The sequence below is a fragment of the Dendrobium catenatum genome, unplaced genomic scaffold (genome assembly GCF_001605985.2).
Source record: "Dendrobium catenatum unplaced genomic scaffold, ASM160598v2 fragScaff_scaffold_67, whole genome shotgun sequence".
Taxonomy (NCBI): Eukaryota; Viridiplantae; Streptophyta; class Magnoliopsida; order Asparagales; family Orchidaceae; genus Dendrobium; species Dendrobium catenatum.
The window spans coordinates 181712-199354 of record NW_021318529.1 but is presented as its reverse complement, the minus strand read 5'-3'; the positions used below and the strand labels follow the sequence as shown (position 1 = coordinate 199354).

Here is a 17643-nt window from a genome sequence, read left to right as displayed (position 1 = left end):
CTTCTAATCTCTTTCATCTCTCCGCAAGTTTACACCCCACCTGTATCATTCTTCTCAAGTAAAGCAAGTTTAGGGTGTCTTTAATTGTATAAGAGTCTTAGTTTGTATGTGTGTTTTTTTATTTGAAATGTAAGAGTTTGTTCTTCCCTATAATTAGCTAGGGTGTGTTGTCCCCCTTTTTTTGTGATCAAGAATTTTTCTTGGGGTCCCTCTCCCTAAGGAGGATTTTTGCTCGCATTAGGAAATTAGTGGAGATCGAAGATGACGACGAGGGCAGTCTTAAGGTATGATTTTTGTGAAGCGAATCCCTCTCAATCTCAAGAAATGGAGATGAAATTTCTAGGGTTTTTTCAAAAACGTTTTTTCTTTCAAATTTTCTTTACGAAACCTTTAAGGAAGGATTAGGGAAATAATTTAATGATGGAAATGAAGTTTTTTGGAGAAATTTTTGGAAATCAAAAAGTTAAGATTTTTACCTAAAATTTAATTTCTATAAAGTGCTTTTTCAAAAGTTGTTTCTAAGGGCCTTAGGAATGTTTTTAAATAAAAAATTTAAGTTTTTGTAATAAATTTCATTTTTCGTAATTTCTTAATTAATTAAATCCGAAAATTAATAAGATAATTATTAAAATATGTTTAAGAATAATTTTGATATAAAGATTTGAGCGAAATTGAAGATTTAGAGTTTTCTAAATTTTGGATTTTAAATAATTTCGAAAATAGAAAAATTATTGTTTTAATTATTGAAAATATTTGTGATGTGTGCTTAGTTCAGTTGTAATTATCCTTAGGTGTGAATTAAGGAGACGACACGTGGTTAACCAACATTGTGCAGTGTTGCGGTTGTTGTTCGATACTTGCAAGGTAGGTGATTACATTTAAATTAAATTTATGAAATTTAATTAAGTCTTATTGCACTTTCAAAAAGTTTCAAGTTAATGTTTATAATTTCTTATTTATTGCTTTAGCTTTACATTTATTGTTTATACATATGATATGTTACTTATAATGTTAAAGCAAATTAAACAACTTCATGCATAAGAGATATAGAATTTTCTTACCCGAAAAACACTGAAGAACGTATGATGTAATAAAAAATTTTTAGACTCCTTGAGGAATATAAATATTATAAAATGCATGTGCATGATGATCCAGAAGTGCCAAAATGGTAATGGGGTTCTACGGAGCCAAATGGTAAATGGGCTTGCAAAAGACAAATGATAATAGGGTTCTTCAGAGCCAAATGGTAATGGAATGGCCAATGACTGTGTACATGATCAGTACAAAACTCTGATACTTCTGGGACGGGTGTTTATTATATTATAATTATGAAATTTATGCATTCTTATGAAAGGATTCAAGAAAAGGAAAGTTTATGAAAAAGAAAGAAATAAGGATTTATGGAAATGTTTTATGAAATCATACTATAAATATTTATTATGATCCTTTATTGTTTCATTTTGATGCTTAATGACATATTTAAAAAAGAAAAGAAAAATATTTCATGAATTTAAGATAAATGTTTATCACATGCTGAGCGTTGGCTTGTCATATTATTGGAAATATTTTTCAGGAGATATTGTTAAGAAGTGATGGCTACGAGACGACAGTACACCTATCGTCGTAGATGACCTCAGGAAGAAAGGTTTTTATGTTTACTATTTTGAGTTTGAGTTAATGGTTTGTATCCGAACAGTTTATTGGAGTTTATGTAAGTGTTGATGTTTATGTTGTTAGTTTTGTGTGAGAAGAAACAAATTTGGTTGAACTTTCATTCGATGTTTTAGTTGGCTCTTTCTTATTATGTGATTGATGATGTTGATGTTTTATCATAAAAGTTTAAGTGGAATTGTTATGTTTTATGTTACGGTATTTTCCGTACGACTGTCTGCTCCCGCCTTGTTAATTCGGGCTAGCCGAGTAGGCTCTTGACAACATATGGGCTTATTCAATCTCACGATTGAGCTATAAGTCCTACTCGGATGTATTCTTTAGCACATTAAAGAGATACTCAGGATTCCACTCTTCTGATGTCTTTTATATCATATTAAGAAGACATCTTGGCTTTCTTGTCTAAATATTTGATCTTTTGGGGAATTTTAAGGGAGATGTGATCAACTTTAAATTAAATTTTAGAAATGAGAGTCAAAGAGAGGAAAATAAAGCACTTGATTCTGAGAAATTCAGATGTGCTCCAACTATCCTATGTTTGATTTTACAGTTTATAATTAGATTTTTGTTTGAGTTGACCAATAAAATTTTAAAAGTTGGGACTTATATTCCAACAATACGGGCTAGAGGCCCGAAAGATGATGACCTATGAAATGATTGAAGTTAACATCAGACTTAAATCCTAGATTTAAAGTAAGGACTACTGAGGGGTTGTGCCTTAAACCTAAGTTTTGTGTAGTGCAAGGGACTTACAGGCCTACAACTCACTTGAGGCATAAGTTATCCTGACTTCTAGATTTACAACCCAACATTGAAGAGCTACTAGCTAACCTACCCAAACCTTTTAAAATCATGAGGTCTGGTTTCAATGCATTTGAAGATTATGGAGGTTTTTTTGATTTAAAATATAGGACTTATAATTTGGCTTTTATGCCAAGTTGCCTTACTATATAGATATGCATATGCTGACTCATTAAATGTAGATTTTTGTTATCTGGCCTTTAAGTGAGAGCTTTCTATATGAGACACACTGGCCATGAATATTCATTTTTGTCATGACTTGGCCCAAAGGCTCAAATTAATGAGGCGGGAATAGATGGTCGGACGGTTGATTAAATTTTCAATTTCTAAAACTTTCACCAATAGCTGAAAGAGCAACTAAAACATTTAAATAAAAAAATAATAATTATCTTTCTCTTGGAGCATCGCCCCTATGATATATATTTTCTAATCTTCTACTCATTTTAAACTTTTGACATATAAGACTTAGTCATAAAGAACTCAGTGAGCACGTCATATTTTTAAATTACAGTAATACAAGACATTAAAAATATTATGTATGCTCAATTTAATGATAAAATAATTCTATTAAAATGTTGACTGAAATAAAATTAATAAAACAAAGAAGAAGAAAACAAATAACGGAATAAATTTTTTGAAGAGAAACATCTCTTTATGAAGTAAGTAACGCATCTTTTGGATCCGGCCCCACTTCAAACTGTTGATGACCAAAAACATAGCTTTTCACTTAGATAACTGCCATACATCAATTTAATCAATAGAAAAGATAGAAATTGAGAAAAAAAAAACTCACGTTCGTTGGTCTTCCTCACTAGTTCTAATTAATTAATTTTGATTAATTAATTTAATTAACCAACTAATATTAATTAATTAATTAACTTTAATAAATTTCAATTAACCAATTAATTTTAACTAATTGATTACTTTTACCTAATCAGTTGATTTTATTAATTAATTTTAATTAATCAATCAAAATTAATTAACTAATTTCAAATAATTAATTAATTTCAAATAATGAATTAATTTCAATTAACCGATCAAGCAACAGCAAATGAGCAAATCTAAGAAAAGCATATATTTCTAATGCACACTAAGAAAACAAACAAATATGCGTGTTTATATAAAATCAACCAAAGTAGGAAAGTAAAATGTAATGTCCCAACTATTACAATTTAAGGAATGCTGCTAAAATAAAGTTGAGTTGCTTGCCTTATATAACTCAGTAACAATTACAGACTCGACCTGTGTGGTCTTTAAGCTTTGACTTCTAGATGCATCCAGAGCTTCACCTAGGTGTTCATCCTTCTGGTTCATCTCTCCTATAATTATTTCTCATAGGTCCAAAGAAAACTTCCTAACTCTTTGAAAATGTAAAAGACTCAAACCTGCAAAAAGTCTTAATCCTAAAATGCCTAGGAGTTGTGCAAATAAGTGTGTGCCGTTTATGTGGTATGTTACACTACAAGTGGTGTCTTGTTTTATTATGAAAGGAAGATGAATGAGCATTATTTTCTTGTTAATATCTAGTTGTAATTTGATGAAGGCTTGTGCATTGTATGTCATAATCAGGAATTCCATTGATCTGTTCACTCTTAAAATCTTTCTATTACCTATTTCATCCTGTGAATCTTGATGTGAATCTTGACATTGAGCTCTTGCATGTGTATTTTATAATTAGCCACATATGATTTATTTTTTATTTTTCATTTTCCAGGAGGGCCAACATCTGAGACGCGTGGAATATTGGATTTGAATATACAATATTGGACTAGTCGAGGTTGGGCATTTGTTGATGTCAACTATGGAGGAAGCACTGGTTAGCCTTTGAAATTTTCATGACTAGTGGATTAAATTGCTGTTTGAATGTTGGTTGATGAGTCATACAAAACTCTTTAACTAGTTTTATCCAATGCTTGGTCTTTTCTTCTTAAGCTGGTGCTTGACCAGATCAAAATCTTCAGTATAGAACCTCTGATTTTGGCTTGTTTCTTGTTTCAACGCATAAAAAAATATGAAAATTTAAGTATGCTGTTGGCCAGGTTATGGTAGAGAGTACAGAGAGCGGTTGTTAGGACAATGGGGTGTTGTAGATGTAAATGACTGCTGCCAATGTGCCAGATTTCTGGTAGGTATTTTTGTATTATTGGGTGCATGGTTCTTTTCCTTATCTTCAATGGATTACTGAACTGATTTATTATTATTTTTTTATAAGCGGTGATTAAATTACAACAAATTTCATCGGCTTATCTAGGTTGAAGAAGGAAAGGTGGATAAGAAACGACTCTGTATAACTGGGAGATCAGCTGGTGGGTACACCACACTAGCTTGCCTTGCTTTCACTGAAACTTTCAAGGCTGGTGCTTCATTGTATGGTGTAAGTATATACGATAGCAGTCAGATGTTTTTTGTTTTTAATCTTTTTAATGATCTCACTTGCTTTGATACTTTTCACGGTTGCACAACTACCTTTTACTAATTTGAAATGTTTTAAAAATTGTGATTGACAAGCATATGAATTATATCAGTTAAAATGGTTGATCAGTGTCTTCAATAATTCCGACTAATCATAGTTAGGCTTTTTGATAATAACATGCTATTGATGAATTTGTTGATCTCCATAGTCAAGTAGATCAAATGCGAGGACAAAAGTGAAAGATAGTTTCGTGAGAAATGGAATTAGACGGTCCTAAACATGTCACTTGTTTTTTAAGAAAAACTATTTTAGTTCATTCAAAATGTTGAAACGTTTTGAGTAGATCCTCTTGCACTACTCGGGCAATGATTAAAAAAAAAATGATTAGCACCTGGTAGGAGAATTCGTAGGATATTTTGCACACTCAGATCTTAAAGTAATTGCAAAATGAGAGTGAAATCTCTAGATAGCGTCTTATTTTTAAAATTAATCTACCTTTTGAAAATTTGACTCGGAGCATTTATTGAAGTTCTCTCGAAATGTGAAGCAGCTGGGGCATGAATTTTCGAAGCCCAGACTTGCGTACAAAAAATAGAAAATGTTGGAAATGAAAATGAAAATGATTATACCATACTAGGTGCAGTGTTAGATGGTGCTCTTGAAATAAATGACATACTAAAATTATAAATTAACAACTACATCATTAAAGAATGTTTTATTTAAAATGATGTTTATCTTTACAGTACTCATGTTTAAATTTCTCTTGAATGAGTGATTTCATTATATTTTATAGGCATATTGTTTTATTTATTGCTATATTATATAACTATAATTAATCGATGAGTTTGATGATGAAAACTCAACCCTGTTAAATTGAATGTTTTAGGTAAAGCTCCTATTAAGTAAATAGGAGATAGAGAAAGTCTTGTATGCTGACGAAAATGATCAAATAAAAATAAGTATGAATTGCATTATATATGTTCAAAGTTGTAACAGATAATTAGTAACTCTTTCCTAAGTTTTTGGATGTTATTTCATTTGACTGTTTTAGTTGTTGTTGAAAGAATTAAATTATTGTCTGATTATTATTATCAATTTGGTATTCATAGTATTTTGGCCAGGTCGTGACATAGACCCTCACTTAACATGCAAGATAGTGAACTTGGCCTTCCAAGGCTTCTGCATACTGATAAGCCTAATAGATACTATTAAAAGAAGACTTTGAAGTAGTTCAAGACAAGGTTTAAAAAGGTGAAGTCAGGAATCGAGGTGTTTTGGCTTTAGCAAGGTGAGATTTAAGCCTCGAGGCGGATCAAGGCGCAAGACTCAAAATAGAAAAATAAAAAACACTTGAACTTACAATAATCCACAAAAATAAAACATCAATATATTTTTTTGATTCATCAGCATAAAAATATAAACTACAAATCTCAATATTAAATACTGTTATAAAATGAAAGTTTGAAATGAGATTCAAAGTAAACACATCATTTAAAATTTAATTACACCATAAAGATCAAGATCAACGGCGGTCTCATCATTACTTTCATATTCTTTATAATTGCCCTCATATATAATAATTATATCTTCCTTGAATTTTGTTTCATTGTTAGCTTCTAAACCTTTTTTCAATTATAGCATTATTATAAATTTTACCAGCATCCAAAAGGAGGTGCTACCTCAAAACGTCTCAAGGCTTACGCTTCATTTAAAAAAGGCATAAGCTTCACTAGCGCTAGTGAGGCTTAAGCCTTGAGGCGCTCATTGAGCGCCTCAGTTTGAGGTGCTCCTCGAGGTGTGCGCCTCAAATGATTTTTCAAACCATGGTTCAAGAAGTTTATGATTGGATCAAAAATACTTTCTTAATAAAGTTTCAACTCTATGTGTGAGATTCTTACCTTAATCACGGGCATCATTATCACTAATTGTAGTTGAAGGGGATTCTCATCATAAAAATGCCATCTGAATTCTAAAGAAAAATGAATTTCAGGCTTCATTCAAATAAGGGGTGTAATTAAAGTAAAACCATGATTATACTGAACTTTATTTAGATTTCAGCCCCTTTAAATTATAAAAGAAAATAAAATTCTTAGCTTAAGCAATAATTGACTGTGTTGTACTCTAAGCATCCATCCATTAATCCTCCACACTAATTTGTCAAAGATGGCAAATCTATGTTTGACCAAAGTTCCCATAGAGATATTATCACATCAAAAAATCTTACGTTAATATGGATGTGACACATGCCCCTAACTGGTTTGCTATCTTGATTGTGATGGCTCCATTATATTAAGAGTTATCACCTAAGCTTGGATGCGTCCTATTAATTTTGTGATCTGTGAATCATATGGCACACTCAATAGGGCATGAAACCATTAGTTAGCCATGGTTGGCTTAAAATTGAACTCGTTTAATATTTTCACTCTAAGTCTACAAGGTTTTTGTTGGACGATGCAACTGTCCTTGCTTAAAAGGATCATATTGTCAGACTGGTTAATTATCTTTGCTCGTCAATGCACATGATGGTCTTTGGCATTTCAGAATAATGTCATAATGGAATTTTTATTGGGCTCACCATCATTTCACAATTATCCTATTTGAGCCAATTACTATATATCCTTCTTTTATATATCATAAATTGTCACTGTTAAAGCAACATATTATATAGCCTGTAATGAAAATTTTTCTCTTATGATTGTGGTGTAATTAATTGTAGGGGTTTGAGCCTATAAAAAACTTTGAACCAAAATTTTGCAAGTGAATGTTTTTAGATTAGTTTTTAGGAGAAGCTGGCCACTAAGCCAAGTCACCACTTGCAATTTACTCCAAATACAATCACCAAATTTTTTAACCACTTCATTCCATAGCAAATAAAATTATTTATAATTGTTTCAAATTACTAAGAGAGGGAATTATGGTGGTGGACCGCGCATATAATAACCACAGCATGAAATAACTTATTTTAATCTTCATGTTTGGCCCTCCTTTTGAAAATATTATAATTAATTAAATAATTAGTTATAATATCTTATTTTTAACTTATTAATATCCTCATATTATTTAAAATTTAACTTTTAAGAGTCTTGAAATCTAAATTATATACAATCATGCATATAATATATAAAGTTTTGAAACATTTATAATATCCGTATAATAATAAAATAAAACAACTAAATAAGAAATTTTCTAGGTAAGGGTCTTCAATTGGCCCTTGTTGATGGGTTTTGTATGCTCAGCTATAATTTTTAATGATTGAGCCCTAGTAGTCGGATTCTTTGTGTTGCCCTATGCTCCTGGTGCTACACCACATTCATTTCATTATTATTGTGTTAAATACAAAGAGGACGAGTTTCTGGTGACACTTGAAAGTTTTATTTCTCACTATCCTTGGTTAGATTTTTAAAATTCTTTTCGTTGAGCACCTTAAAATATGACATTTGTAAGTTTTTTTTGTTTTTCTCTTCCACCAAGCTACCCGCATTGAAATGACATGTTAAGTGTGGATCTCAAAGAAAGTGGTCCTATTAATTAACCATTATGGTGGTTGACGATCAAAGAATCCTATTCTCTAAAGGTAGGAGTGACCCCTTGTAGGGGATCCCATCATGAGCCATTGTCCAAGCTGTCTTTCACCTCTAGAGGGATGATGGCGAAGCTATTTCCTACGAAGAACAAATTCTTAAAGAGACTAATGAGGAGGATCATTACCTAATAGTAGGGACCAACTTTTATAAGCTAATCGGTGAAGAACATTGATTTGTGACATCCATGTACTGCTCTTGAAGATTATTAGATTCTGCTGATTAGAAAATTTAAACCGCATGTAAAAGTTTGTTTGATAAGCAAACAATCCAACCTTTTTCTGTCTATGTTCTGCTGGTCAATACCTAAGAGGATCATTCCAAGAAAAAAAAAGTGTATAAAATATAAAGAAGACCAGTGATTGACCTCTCTGGGGGATCCCAACACGTGCTGACTTCAAAAATTGAAAGAGAAGAAGAGCTTTGCTAGTTTAGCTTAACGAACATTCTCATGTCACATCAATTGTCACCAAGGACCTGCTGGGGGCAACGACTTGAGATCAAAATTCATGATCAGGAAGATGTGGAAGACATCAACTTTAAGGAGATAGTAATCACCTTCATTTTCAGGAATATCCTAAACCACTAACTCTCAAAACTTACAAATGGCTTGTGAAGTGGCCACATCGCTTGCCCTGAAACGAGCTTGTGACTATAGAAAATTTCAACTCCATGCATAGCTAAAATCGGAGCACCAAGGTGAAAACAGGTTATATAATCTTCCCTTTGAAAATGACCATGTTAGCTTTAAATACAAGAGTTTGACCTACTTTTCAGAGCACCTTACAGTGAAGTATGCAAAAGCTCACTCAGATAACTATTTGACATGATATTGTTGCTACCTATTGTTTGCAAAGCAGCGCCTCTTTATTTGAGCAAGAAGTTTGAAAATGAGCCTTACATCTGAAAGTTTCTCAAAGTTTCAGTTTAAAATACCTTGCGATGATACCTTCGTTCCTTGTTGGTACATGTCTCTAAAAATGGGTTACCAAGTGGTGGAGGCTCACGCCATGTCGGGCTTTATCACTGCTTACGGTTTACCTAATTCTTGTATTCTTCTGGTTTTTCTGTTGTTCACAATGTTTGAATATCACAGATCTTCCCAACTTTCAAAATCTTTAAAATCCCAGCTTTGTAATCATAATACCTGAGTTCGTACCCCATTTTCTTGTGAATTAGTAATCAATTTTGGTAGCCTGAAAGAATATTTTTGTTATTTATTTCCTTACTCTTACCTTCTTTAGTAAAATGATTCTTTTAGTGACTTAATAACTCCTCTCTTTTGGGGTATGTACAGGTGGCTGACTTGTCATTGCTGAGAGAAGAGACTCATAAATTTGAGTCCCACTATATTGACAGACTTGTTGGTAAGGATTAATCTTTGACAGTTTACCATAATACTACTGACGTCTGAACGACTAGCTTTATTTATTTGTATTTGATGTTTCAGGGGATGAAAAAGCTTATTTTGAGAGGTCCCCTATAAACTTTGTTGACAAATTTACTTGCCCAGTGATCTTGTTCCAAGGATTAGATGACAAGGTACACAGGCACCGAATTTCAAGATTTACAAAGAATTAGAGGTTTTTGTTTCCCTTTTGTCAATTATTGGTTACATGCGAAATTAAAGTAATAAACTTTTCATGCAGTTTTTTCGGCTCTTTAAAATTTCTTGCATTTTAAATTTATGTTGTAGTCCACAAATCTTAAATGTAGTTTGTATTCAATATCCTCCATTTCAAATCTTCTACTGCAAGTACCTAGTCGGTCACCAAAAATCTTTTCTATACTACTCTTTTAGGTTTGGTAGATCAGACCCGACAAAGCCGGAACTGAAAATTCCTTTATAAATCAATTTCGTTTTAATGCCTATTAGGTAGGTCTGTATTGTTTAATTCATCGGTTGATTGTGACTTCCGAATCGATCTTTTTTGTTTTACTTCATGGCTAAAAAATGAAATCACATGATAAAAAGTTTAATTCACCTTTTTAGTTGGTTTGATTGGAAAGTTCTTGAAACGAATAGAAAAATTGACGCAGAACTTTCTTAAAGATAAGAAGTCATAACTGTAACTAACAGAACTAGCTCGAGCTAGGGTGGTATGTTCCCTGGTTCTTAGGGTTGTTGTCCCAAGTTCTAATTTGGTCTGTCTACTCCGATTAAGTTGGTCCTTGCCTGTTGTTTATGAACCTTGTGCCCTACTTTTAATTAATAAAATTTTCTAGGATATATATCTATTCTTTGAGGAAAAAAATTAATAGCGAATAGAATGCATAAGGATGGACTACACTTAATAGTGGAAAGAGTTATTTTTTCATACATTTTTTTTTTGTTTTATTTTTCAAAAATGTAGTATTTAATTGACAAATCAAGACAATTCACCATAAACATAGGCATAAAATATAGTAAGGCGTCAAAATTCTTAAAATCTTAAGATTATTTGATCATTTATCAAGCATATAATTAGAATACTAACAAATAATCTAGATTATGATTCATTAGTTTAATTATAGTGTAGAAGTACTTAAAATGAAAAATTTTGAGCATATATAAAATGACATCTAGGATAATTTTTATTAGTTGAAAGTAATGTTTAAAATTGTGCAATTGGGTATTGAGGCGTTTTTTGTTCATGAGACGAGGCGTAAGCCTCAAGGCGTTTTGAGGCGTAAGCCTCAAAATCAAAAAATTGTGTGAAGTGATAATAAATGTCAAAAGTGATTTTTATATAATATTTAAATAATATGTTAAATGATGACATATTAACTTTATATTGAATTATGAATTAACAAATTGACATACACATGAAATAAAAAATTGCACAAAATCTAAAGTGACAAGTAATAAATTGCATGAAATAGAATTAAAATACAAATATTATAAAAGAAAATAATATTAAATATAGAAATTGCATAAAAGTATCATATAACATCAAGTTCAACTCCAAATTTTTTTAATCAATTCTCTAATAATTTTCATTTAATTCTTAATAAAAGTTGAAATAGTTGGCAACAACTTAGGAATTATCTGCACTGCCATCACTGAGGTGGTCTTTATTTGAGTTTTTGCATAATAAATTGGTTTATTCCCTGCCTCATTTAGTAAAGTTGAACGCCTTCCAATATGCTTCTTTTTATTAAATTTAATCATATTCATCTTTTAGAAATATTTTCATCAAAATAAATCTGAGATTAATGCTCCAAAATTTTTAGGGTGGTTGTGTGCAGCTTTCAAGTGTTTTTTGGTGACGACTATGACGGTGTTGGTTACGGCGAAGGCCGTGGGATGGAGGTAGAGGCAATCGAGATGAAGTTGTTGCGTTTGAATGTGCATTGAGATGTAATTTATGTTAGTTTTAACAAAAAAATTATATAAATAGGGTGAGGCGTAAGCCTCATGCTAGCAAGGCGAGGCATGCCTCAAGGCGGGCCTCAGCCAAGTTGAGGCGCAAGCCTCATAAAAAAGCTATAGGCGTTAGCCTCAAGGCGTTTTTTATTAGAATTGCGTTGAGGCGGGCCTCATATTGCGCAATTTTAAACAATGGTTGAAAGACAGAATTGTAAATGATCACATATTCATTAAGTTGTCCTTCTAATACAAGCATATATATGCCTAGATATAAACAAGAGAAGAGACTGAAGAGCCCAATAAAGAAAAATACAATAAAAGGGAACATCCTCTATATTGAGAAAATATTATAGCAAAAAATAACATAGATTCCTAATTTAAATAGTTAGAGCATAGATTAAGTTAAATATGGTAATACCACCCTCAAACTCAACGTGGCATATAAAATATCAGATATCATCTTCACTTTATAAATAATAGTGACCAAAGATGTAGTCTGAAGGTTTTGTTGCTCAATAATTGTAATGGTCGCAATATGAGAATGATTGATCCATAAAAGTAGGGCTGCAAACGAACCCAGCCGAGCCGAGTATGTGAGTGTTCATGTTTGTGTTCATTTAATATCAGCTTGTTCAAGTTTGGTTCATGTTTGTTCGAGCTTTAGCGTTTGTGTTCATGTTTGGTTCATTTAAATTAAGGATTGTTCATGTTCGGTTCATGTTCAGTTCATGTTCGTTCGTTTAGTGTTTATCGAGCTTGTTTGCGAACATATTTAACGAAGTTTTTTAACTATAAAAAAACACGTTCATGAACATATCTATGAACAAACGCATTTATAATAAAAGCAATTGTCTATGTAACAAAGGTAATGATTATTTATATTTATTAATTATATAGTCAAATATTAATTATTTTTATCGAGCTTATTCACGAGTTCAAAATCGAACATGAATCGAGCTTCTTATCGAGCTTAATGTTGAGCTTGTTCACGAACTTGAAATGATGTTGTTCGCGAACATAAATGAGCCGAACACATTAGTGTTCAAGTTTGTTTATTTAGTTAATTAAACGATCGCAAATGAGCTTTCATCGAACCGAACAACGAGTAGCTCGTCGAACGTTTGGTTCGCTTGCAGCCCTACATAAAAGAGAGTAGTTCAAAAGAACACAAAATGTCAGCAACAAGATATGTCATATAGTTACATATATGGTCTTTAAGGTATCGATGCAGGGTGTTAATAGAGGTATCAATAAAGCAGGGGCGGAGCCATAATTTTTTTCATGTGGGGGCACAAATTATTGAATTTAAAAAAATACAATTTTTCATGTGATGGAGCCAAGATTACTTTAATGTGAGGACTCCAAATTATTGAAGTAATGGTACTAATCTAACAATATAATTTTCAAATATTAATAGAAAATAGATATAATTTAATCTAAATCTTAAAATAATGCAAAAAATATATTAACAAGCAACTTTTAATACAAAATTAAAAAGCTAAAAACTCATGTTTTCTAAGCACCGTTAGAAAAACGGTTAAAAATTAAATAAAGATCAACTATGGAAAACATTCACCATTTACAAGATTTAAAAAAACTACCGTAAGAGCTTTCATAAAATAATCAAAGTGAAGAATTCCTAACCAACGAAAGCCTCGGTAGGTCGCAAATAAGCAAGTAAAGATAGGGAAAAATAAAATCATTAAGCATAAATTGTTTTAACTTAAGAGAAAGGCATTCTCACCTCAGAAATTTGCCTTGGGGAAGAAGATGAACAAGTTAAACTCCTCATCATCGGCATTGTAGCCAAAGGCCAAAGCTTGTGTCGGTCTCGAAGTAGATGCTGCAATAAATGAGGAAATTTAAACCTAGGGTTCTCCTCTCAAAGGAGAAGAAAGAGTGGAGAGAACATGAGATACAATAAAAAAAGTCAAGAAACTGACGGAATTTTTGGCTTCCAATAGTGCGGAGATGGCAAGCAAAGGAAAACAAGAAATCCCTAGAGGTAGAGGCGAATCGCTTAGCAAAACGAATTAACGAAAATAAATATAAATATTACATTAGCATTTTTTTTTCTTTTCCGCAGCCCCCATTCGACCACGCTTTGTTGTTCGCTTGTTCTATATGAGCCGCTTGACGAGCTATCTTCCTGAAATAAGTGAGGCTGCGGGGGACTCTTCATGACTGCCATAAGAAAAAACTGATAGCAGATCGGCGGAAGGAAGTGCAGGTTTGAAAACTGGAATGAAACGCGGAACAACTGAAGTAAAAAATAAATAAACTAGGCGGTAAGCACGAAGCGCGGTTTGATTCGGTAATTAAGGATTACCATAATTACTTTTTTTTTTTTTTTGGCAAATCATAACTAACCTCAACTAAGCATTAGTGAAGCAGTCACTGGGGGCCCATGCCCCCAGGGCCCCCATACTAGATCCGCCCTTGCAATGAAGAGTGTTTATGGAGAGTATTCATAGAGAGCATCAATAAAGTTGTTGATGTGGAAAGGACAAAATATACCAACCTAGTCGTTGATGATGAATGACGGTAAATCATAAAGGTGTATCAATCTTCAAGTAATAGGGAGCTAATGGAGATGTCGGTGGAGAGCATATGGGTAGAGCGTGAGGCCAACGGAGTTTAAAAGTTTGAGGAGTGAAGCATCAGTTGAAAGGTCTTTAGTAAAGATCATGAGGATTTCATAACATCTCTCTCTTTCCATATTAGAAAGGAGACTATTATAAATGACTAAATTTTTATTGGATCATCCTTCTAATACAAGCATTAGTGTATATATTACCAAGACAAAAAAAAAAAAAAAAAGGAAAATACAATAATAGAGAATACCTTCAATAACAAGAAAATATTGCAATTTATACTCTAAATAGTTAGCATATGTGTAACTTAGATATGCTAATATTTTCAATCGATTTTATTTCAAAAAAATATATATAAAAGTAGTACTATTTTTGGTGTTTGCCATTAAAAGCTGTCTATTTCTTCATTTAGTTTGATAAAGGGTCAAGTGCTTATAAAAATTTATCAAGTTAGATCACCAAGTTGTTTTAGGTTTTAGATAAACATGAAATATGTGATAAAAATAATTTATTGATCAATATAATACCGGGTCTGACATATGTTTGTCTTGAAATATGCATAGAGGGAAAGTACTATCCTCGGCACTTTAAAGAGCCTTTTAAGATTACTTTTATTTTCTAAGTTTATTTTATTTTGTTTATTCTGTTATTTGATACAAAAACTTCTTTAATTTCTATTATGCTCTTGCTTTCAAAACATTAAAAAAAAATATATCCATGATATAACCAAACACAGTTCAACGCAATTAATTTAAAATTCCTATTCCGTCCCTGTTCTGCTTTTGTGGAGTACGTGAACAATATGGTGCAGTTTTTGAAATTAGAATGTCCTGAAATTGCTTCAATCTCATTTTCATTTTTTTATTTTCTGATGGAGACTTACTAATTAACTTCTTAATGAAGATTGTTCTGCCAGATCAAGCCCAAAAGATTTACAAAGCCTTGAAGGAAAAGGGTTTACCTGTTGCTTTAGTGGAGTATGAAGGAGAACAGCATGGATTTCGCAAGGTTCGTTCTTGAATTTTACTCGTTGGTTCCTAGTTATGACACATTAGTTTCTAACGAAAATTTTCATTTCTAGGCTGAAAACATCAAGTTCACTTTGGAGCAGCAAATGCTGTTTTTTGCTCGAACTGTAGGCCACTTCAAAGTAGCTGATCCAATTGTTCCGATCAAAATCGACAACTTTGATTGAGCTTTTCGTTGATATTTCCAGGTTTTTCTGTTGCAAGGTTTTCAACCTTTTTGGTAATTCTGGTGTTTTACAATTTCTATTTGTCTTATATTTGGTTTAAATACCAATCAATGTTGGCTTGTAATTACTTGTGGAAAATTCTGTGTAGTTTCATTCTCATAAACTTAATCGGCGGCTTGGATTTACCAACACAGCTACTGAGGTTGCGCCTTATTGAAGAGAAATACATATAGAAGACAAATGATGATTTATCAACAATAATTCTCTTTATTTTTCTAGCTTCACGCATGTATACCAGATATTATTTGCCTTGAAGACTCTAAACAGCCTCAGGTATAAACTATGAATGTTGAATTACTATTTTTTTGTTAGACCGGTCCAACCGGCCCCTTCTAAGGGGCCGGTCCAAGTTTATTCAAGGAGGGGGGTGGCGAAAACAGGGAAAGAGAAAAAAGTGGGGTCCAAAGTTGCCTAGGAACCATAATTGAGAACAAATCAAAACATAATTCCTTCCTAAACATCTCATGCTTTTTAATGCAAAAACTTTCCTAATCTAATTTCCCTCCCAAGCCCTAGCCGCCCTCTCCTTTTCAATTTGAATTCAATTGGACTAGTGGGGCCCTCAATGTGGGCGGGCAAGACCAATGGAGGCGGACAGGTTCAGCGTGAACCGGCCTAACAGATGCTAAGCCTGAAACTCGTCTTCAAAAGAGTAGCCTGAATTCTCGTTTTCTGTCCAAATAATATGGATAATTACAATCTTCCCCATATGTGAAGTTAAAACCTACTTGGATCAAAAGAGAAATTGCATCACGATCAAATCTTCAATCTGAATAATGACATTTGGATTAATTGTTAAGAAAATATTCTACGGTGTTATATTCCAGTATTCTCCTATAGTTTCCATGAATGTGCTCATTGCCCACTGGAAATTAAAAAATACACAGCTTGAAAGAATATGAGTGTATAACTAATTTATCAAATTTTATATTAGAGTTTCAAATGCTTTGATACATATTGATACCAAGCAGTATAATCACGATTCATTTATGTCAAATTTTTGAATGATTTTAATACTCTCTTCTGTTCTCATTTGAAGCATGCCAAGAGAGCCAGCTATAATGCCATAAGGAGCTGGAAATCGAAAGCGTCCAGGTTTTTTCATAGCTATTCAGTCCATCCTCTTTTTAGACCTGGTATTTCTAACTTTCTGGAAGTCTACTAACTGGCTACTGCTTTGCTTGTTTGATGTAATTTTTTTTATGTGATCTTAGATTGTTAAAAGGTGGTTGATTTAATACTAATCTCACATAATGAGGTAATTTGAATAGAATTAGTGAATTAGATTGAAGTTATTTGGTAGGCAATCAAATTTGATGATGATTACATATTCTCATTATTGGTGACAATAAGGGAAAAAATCATAATCAACCTTAGTCATTCTAAATAATATTGAACCTTTAGTGCCGATAATTTCCAAACAAGCAGCTTCTAGATTGTCTTTATTTTGTTAAGATGCTTTGTTTCATTAAAATTCAGTCTGAGGTAGTGATTAGGCTGCCTCTACTTAGTGTTAAAGGTGGCATATTGGAGTTATTAGAAACGATCTCTTTGCAAAAAAGATAAGGGAAGATTTTTATATTCTTTTATAGTTTTGCCTAAGAAAATTCAGATCAGTAGAAACCAAACTAAGCTTACATTTCAGTCACCGGTATCGGTTAGTAATTCGCTGAAATCCTTGGTGGGAGTTGTTTGGTTGGTTACCTTAAGCTTGATTTAAAAGGAATTTATGCTAAATCCTGCTTAGGGACTTATCTGAGGAACCATGTAATCTATGTGAACAGTAACAAAGACATGATCTTTAAGATGTGCTTCATAAATATAGAGAAATAATGTATGATTTTGCAAGTATATATAGAGACAAGCACATGGATTAGATTGAAAGATACACACATGGTCATCTATCTCTATTGTTGCTCGGGATGCTTTTGATGAGTGTCTTGAGTAAGTCATTGGCGGTGAGTGTTGTGAACGAGTCT

General features: G+C 32.4%; 1 protein-coding gene across 6 annotated transcripts in view; it reads left to right on the top strand.

Annotated features, from left to right (window-relative positions):
- Positions 1–17051, top strand: part of LOC110115629 — a gene marked incomplete at its 5' end in the record, with an annotated part of 33000 nt that extends 15949 nt beyond the window's left edge. Inside the window, 9 exon segments of one of the 6 annotated variants that reach the window (XR_003700867.1) lie at positions 4187–4288; positions 4512–4597; positions 4724–4846; positions 9764–9833; positions 9917–10008; positions 15313–15417; positions 15491–15625; positions 15753–15937; positions 16704–17051. Coding sequence is in view for 2 of the 6 variants with exons in the window: in XM_020848928.2 (XP_020704587.1) it covers positions 4187–4288; positions 4512–4597; positions 4724–4846; positions 9764–9833; positions 9917–10008; positions 15313–15417; positions 15491–15604 (692 nt within the window). 6 annotated transcript variants of the gene reach the window in all.
- Between the last annotated feature and the right edge of the window lie 592 nt (positions 17052–17643).